General features: G+C 43.6%; 1 protein-coding gene across 1 annotated transcript; it reads left to right on the top strand.

Annotated features, from left to right (window-relative positions):
• Nucleotides 1-1584: 1584 nt before the first annotated feature.
• Nucleotides 1585-4329, top strand: LOC123158701 (uncharacterized). Its single transcript, XM_044576595.1, has 13 exons — nt 1585-1880; nt 1965-2087; nt 2177-2299; nt 2442-2522; nt 2651-2769; nt 2875-2976; nt 3069-3188; nt 3285-3338; nt 3487-3553; nt 3643-3696; nt 3795-3869; nt 3951-3980; nt 4148-4329. Exons 1-13 carry the CDS (start codon nt 1665-1667, stop codon nt 4241-4243), a joined length of 1260 nt encoding a protein of 419 aa, XP_044432530.1. The 5' UTR covers nt 1585-1664; the 3' UTR covers nt 4244-4329.
• The last annotated feature ends 2129 nt before the right edge of the window (nt 4330-6458 follow it).

Below are 6458 nucleotides of genomic sequence, written 5' to 3'. Positions count from 1 at the left end.
GAAAATGATAAGAACCTCAAAAATAAAAATCCTTCGAGATGTAGTTATGTTACTACATCTACTAGTTAGGGAAATTTAAAAACATAAATTTCGACATGTTTTGCAAAAAAAAAGTGTTATGAAAAAGTAAAACGATTATATCTTTTGAGTACGATGTCGGAAAAAAACATATAATATATTAAAATGTTCAGCATGAAAATCCGCATCCGATTTCGACGGCCATAGGCCATTATGCAAATTTTTAGAATACTTAAATTCTGAAAGGAAAAAAAGTTATGCTCAAATTTCAGTTTTTTTGAATTTTGGTTAAACATGGTCAAACTATGATCAATCTACTTATTCAAGAAATATTAGTGTTACTTAATAATTATTTTAGTTTTTTTGAATTTTGGTCAAATCTGATCAAACTGTAGTCAAACTATGGTCAAATTACTTATTCAGGAAATATTAGTGTTACTAATTAATTATTGTTTTTTAGAATAATAGTTTCAAACTCAAACGGTGTAACGTGTGACTTTCTGCTCAAGCTAAACTCCTGAGGGTTAATAGAATTGACAGCTTACTATTGTCAGGAAAATAACAAGTGCAGACTTGGAAATTAGGGGAATAGAACTCGAAAGTTAACCGTGCTCAGGCTGAAGTAGTGAGAGGATGGGTGACTGGCCGGGAAGTTAGACGATTTGGAATGAGTGCTCCACACTTGAGCACTGATCAGGGGTGAGATTAATTCGTCAAATAATTCATAAATTTGAAAATCAGAAAAAAAATCAATTTTTATTTCAAAAAATAAAACAAAAATAAAAAAATGCTTGTTAACAACCGCGAGTAAAGGTCCCCCAGCCTCCGGCGTGGGCTCATGCCACGCGGTGGGCCTTTGGTCCCAGGTCGTGTTGAACCGGGACTTAAGGGGGACCTTTAATCCCCACCCTTTAGTGCCAGTTACAGAACCGGGACTAAAGGTTCTTACGAACCGGGACTAAAGCCCGATTCTGCACTAGTGGATGACACACCACCACGCTAACACCAGCATCGCCGACCACCGCCACCGTGCCAGCACCAACATCATCAACCATCGCTACACCGATTTTCGCCGGCATGCCGACATGCGCCACCGTGCTGCACATGTCACTGATCGACTTATAGGCCGTAGGCTATTAGCTAGGCTTTTAAATGGAAAATAAAGAAAAAGATTTTAGGGAAAGATATTTATGGAACGGACAAAACTAGGGGTCAGACAACTTCCCGTAAATTATACGATCATCCAATAAAATGGTTTTCATGGGATGTTTAATTGTTAGCGGAGCTATTGTAATTGTTCTAACTAAGCCAAAACCATTGCAATCCTAATAACTCTGTTGTTGCAGATAACCCCTATAAACCCTTGGTAGCCCTCAAACCAAATGCCACGTTGATAGATCTCCTCCAGCAAACTTCTTGATTCCTTCATTCCATCCAATTATAAAATGTGTCGTTTTAGTTGGGTGGAAGAGTTCTTCAGAGTCATGGGGCACGCGCCCACATTTCCGTTGCTCGAACGAAACAAAGCTAGTAACGGAAACAGAGTCATGTGTCAGTGTAGTACTAGTAAGCACTTGCGTCAGTGTAGAACTAGAAGTCAAACTTACCCCTCTCAAGGATCAAATCTCAATGCATGCTCAGGCTCGATGTTAATTAAAGTCTTCTCCTCGATTCCCCTAAACAAATCAAGTCTTCTTCTCCACACTCCCTACAAATCAAATCAGGTTCTTTCGTGTTCTTTCCTGTATCTTGGTTCGCTACCCAGGATGAAAATGAAAGCAAGCCTGATTCTAACGATGTTGTTCGCAGCGGCGGTCGGGTTCTTCATCGGCGTTTCCTTTCCTGTGGACATCACACCAAAGGTAAACAAAAGCATTACTAGCTCTTTAACGGCTACTTTACTGCTTTGCCATCATTAACTAGCTCTGAACGGACTATGCGTGCAGCTTCAGTGTGGCATACTCCCTTGGAGCAGCTGCTTCAGTCACAGCACCATGCTGGGCAGATTATTGGGAGCGCCGTTGAGGAACAGCAGCTCCAGCACCCCAAATGCAGCGCGTTCAGACCCGGTACATTGCATTTCTGAACTTTCTGAATGATCCGGTTGTATTTCGTCCCAGCTAAATGCCTGGTCTCTTGGTCAACCGATGGTTTTTAGAGTGTAGAGGTTACAACAGCAAGAAACCCTGAAGAAGAAGGGGCGGAGAGGCGGCTGCCGCCGGGGATTGTGGTCTCGGAGTCCGATCTTCACCTGCGCCGGCTCTGGGGATCCCCAACACAGGTCTTTCTTGCGTGTTTAGTTCCTTCTCTGAATCTGAATGAATTCATGCATGACATTGACTGCACTTCACCCTTCACTCCGCCTGAAGGGATCATGTTTCATTTCTTCTTAAAACATCATGGTTTGATCATGCGATGCGCAGGACAGCCCGGCCCGCAAGTACCTCCTCGCCCTCGCGGTCGGGTATGGCGAGAGAGCCAATGTCAACGCAACTGTCCACAAGGTAACAAGAACTAGCACTAGATTTTCAGATGTACGACTCCGTGGTCATCAGTTCTTTTTTTTTTCTTTTTTTTTGCCAATGCCATGGTCATCAGTTGTCTGACCATGATCATCAAATGAGAAGTGCAGTTCTCTGACAACTTCGACATCGTGCTGTTCCACTACGATGGACGCACAACAGAGTGGGACCAAGAGTTTGAGTGGTCGAAGAAGGTCGCTCATGTCAGCGCCAGGAAGCAGACCAAATGGTAAAATAACTAACTGTCTGTCAAAACTTTCCTAATTTCAGTCCTAAGTGAAAACAGGTGCACTGACAATCTTCAGGTTTTTTCCTGAAAATAACAACAATCAAGGTGGTTCGCTAAGAGGTTCCTGCATCCGAGCATTGTGGCGCCCTATGACTACGTGTTCGTGTGGGACGAGGACCTCGGCGTCGACAACTTTGCTGCGGAACCGTGTGTTCCTCTAGCTATATGCTTTTCTCTGAACTCTGAATATACATTGTGGATGATGATCAACAGGCGAGTTGTGGATGCATTGGTTGCAGGTACCTAGACATCGTCAGGAGGCATGGGCTGGAGATCTCGCAGCCAGGGCTGGACACGACCAAGGGGCCGGCACCGACTTACTATATCACCGCCAGGAAAAACGGCAGCGAGATGCACAAGTAAGCATGCCTTCCATGATGATGCATAGTACATTTCCAGGCAACATGTTAGCACAGTCTGAATTTGGGTTGTTGTCTCTATCATGTCATAAACAGGACAGATGCAGGAGGGGAGCATTGCTCAAACGTGCACAAGCGCCCGTGCAGCGGGTAATTCTAGTTAGTGAACTGAATTCTTCACTCCGGACGCATTTTGGTTTGCAATTTCTCTTTTCAAAAATGAAGATTTTGTTTGTGATCATCGATCGGTAGGATTGGATGGGATTAATTAAGAAGTATGTGTATATTATGGATGCAGGTTCGTGGAGGTGATGGCGCCGGTCTTCTCCAGGGATGCTTGGAGATGCGTGTGGCATATGATCCAGGTGAACTTGTCAAGAAAATATGTTATTCCTACCATTGACATTTTTCACTCATCTGATCTGAAATGAAGATCGAGTGGATTTGACTGCAGAATGACTTTGTCCATGCATGGGGTCTTGACTCCAATTTCTGGAGATGCGTCGATGTAAGCATAGTCAGATTATTTGAGCAGCATTTGGATACATATAGTATGTCTTTATTAATAACTTTTTGCACCTTTACTCATCTGAATAAACTTGGCAGGATCCCGAAGAGCAGATCGGTGTCGTAGATGCGCAGTACTTGGTTCATCATGCCGTTCCCACGCTCCAAGACCAGGTAATTCTTGAATTATTCTCGATGTACTAAGCTTCATGCTCGATCACTCAAAAGCTCTCCTCCTTTTCTCTCTTCATTCAGGGTGAGAAAGAAAAAGGAGGCCGTTTGGAGGTATATGTATTTTTATAATACTTATTTTGTATGTCCATCTTCTTTTGTCCTTATTTTGTATGTTCGTTAATGAAGAAGGAATTATTGTGTTTAATAGTGAGCAGCTTGAATTTGAAGGTCTTTCCAGTTATACCTTTGAAATAACTGTGTGTGTTACTTGTTGATAGGTAAAAGCGCGTCAATATGAGGAGATGTTTGCCTTTCGCTCTAGGGTTTCCCGTGCGGACAACGAAGTTGCCAACAGAACATCAATACAGAACTAGTTTGAGCGATTAGTTACCAAAGGATACAATATGGAAGTAAATAATTAAAAGTTTTGACTTCTTTGAATAGAGAAGGATAAGATGCGGTAGGTGATAATACATTCGTTCTTTATATTTGGAATCATCAAATTTTTTGTTGCTTATTAACACTAGCTCACATGATAAATATATTCCTTTTCATTTTTCAACATTTGGTAGGAGTTTTGCCTTTATTCGCCATTTATTCATATATTGATTGATTTCTAATGATGATAATTATATAATTATTTTTCAGTTATTTTTTATGTGAAGTGTTTTTTAACAGCACTCTATACAGGATATATATGTGCGGTTGAGTGATAGTTTTATCTGCTCACGGTAAATAGTTCCGTTACGAGCCTCAAGTGAGGCATACATGAGGGAGAAGGGGATTCGGGGTGAGGAGGCTTGAGATGAGGAAGACGAGGGTGTAAAAATTGTAGGATGGCTAATGTTTTGTGTTATATCAATATGTCCCTCATAGGGGTATATATAGAGTACATGGTGGGGTGAGACTTGGAGTACAAGACAAGTCATAGTATATTTAAACTATTATATATCTCTACTCCTTATCTCTACACAACTATACTTCTAGCATTCCACCTTAGTCGCAGCAGGAGTGAAGCGGATATGACTGAATTAGAAGTCTAACCCTTTTGCCGTCTTCTCAGTTGCGCCATCATCAACTGCATCTCTCATGGGCCGGCACCTAGTGCGGTGACTACGTCCCCTTCTGGTGCCTTCCTCTTCTCTCCTCTGTTTCCTCCCGTAGTCACAGCGGGAGAGGCGTGGACGCTAGTGACGACGCAGACTTTGCGCCTGGAGTTGTCGCTGATGAGTAACTGTAGACGTAACCATGTATGTCGATGTTGAGGTAGCCAATCATGATATAGCCACGGTCGATGATGTAGTCGTTGTGGATGATGAAGCCGCACAGAGCCGGATGTACAAAAAAATGTGCAATGTGTATGACAGAGCTGCAATTGTGTGGTCGACATTTTGCACATGAAGAGGTACCGTTGGGGGCGACAATTTGCACCTTGAGAGGTATCGCTCCGGGCGTCTTGTGGAAGTCAGAGGACGCGGTTGTAGGTGAGACCACAATTTTGTGCCAAGACTGAAAGAAGCCCACCGAGCATGCAACAGTTTTGCCAGGACCATGTGCGCAGTTGTAGTGGCTTTCGCAAAAGTGATGCCTGTGTGTAGATGCAGGCTTAGTCGTTGGACGCGGTCAATGCCGTTGTCGGTTTCATGTGCGTCTTGCAGTACTACTGTCAGAGGACGGGTGTCCCCTTGTAGACAAGGTTGTAGAGGCGGCGGCGGTATGTTCACGAGGTTGTTGGTGAAAACCACATTGATGTAGACCTTGGCGATGAAGTGTCGGCAATGGTGTTGCAGTGGCGCGTCGACGATGATGCGTCGCATGAAGGTGTCCCTTTCGTTGTCGTGTGGTGCCAAAGAAGTCGATGAAGAATTGCATCTCCTTCCACACCGATCTGGCATGTGGACGGATGTCGCTTCTGGATGATGTGCTCGACGAACAATTTTTTTCTGAGCGTAATGTAGTGGTACAGCTTGATGTCGTGCCGCCTGATCGATGCTTTGGCTAGATATAGAGCTGTTGTTGCAAATGCAGGTGCAGGCACAGATCGGCATAGCTCGATGCAGAGTATGGTGTAGCTCGGCTCGGCGAAGATTTGGTGTGTCACATCGCACCACTGGTGGAAAAAGGGCTTTTGGTCGCGGTTCGCAACTGCCATTAGTCGCGGTTGCGCAACCGCGACCGAACGGGCGCGACTAAAGGCCCCCCCCTTTAGTCGCGGTTGCTTAAGAACCGCGACTAAAGGCCCGTCCACGTGGGCGCCAGGTGGCCGTCGGGGCGGAGGACCTTTAGTCGCGGTTCTTCTGGCCAACCGCGACTAAAGGCCGCCGCAGGTTTAGGGTTTTAGCCCCCCCCCCTTAAACCTGTTTTCTGTTTAATTTGTATTGTTTTATTTCTTTTGTGCTTTATTTTAATTTTGAAGGAGTTTCATATATTCTACGGTACTACATACATGCATATGAATGTACAATTTCAAATAAATTTGAAATTAGAACCAAAAAGAATTCAAGAGGAATATACAATATATATTCAATATCATCGGATGACCATATACAATTTTGAACAAGTTTCCATACATGATTTAATGCATATAAA

The sequence above is a fragment of the Triticum aestivum genome, chromosome 7B (genome assembly GCF_018294505.1).
Source record: "Triticum aestivum cultivar Chinese Spring chromosome 7B, IWGSC CS RefSeq v2.1, whole genome shotgun sequence".
NCBI classification, from domain to species: Eukaryota; Viridiplantae; Streptophyta; class Magnoliopsida; order Poales; family Poaceae; genus Triticum; species Triticum aestivum.
The sequence above is the reverse complement of the archived record's forward strand: the minus strand, read 5'-3'. Positions and strand labels throughout refer to the sequence as shown.

Coding starts and splice junctions, on each gene's coding strand:
- LOC123158701 (XM_044576595.1), top strand. CDS start 1,665: ATGTTAATTAAAGTCTTCTCCTCGATTCCCCTAAACAAATCAAGTCTT. Junction 2,770..2,874: donor GCCAGGAAGCAGACCAAATG/GTAAAATAACTA, acceptor ACAACAATCAAG/GTGGTTCGCTAAGAGGTTCC. Junction 2,977..3,068: donor GACAACTTTGCTGCGGAACC/GTGTGTTCCTCT, acceptor CATTGGTTGCAG/GTACCTAGACATCGTCAGGA.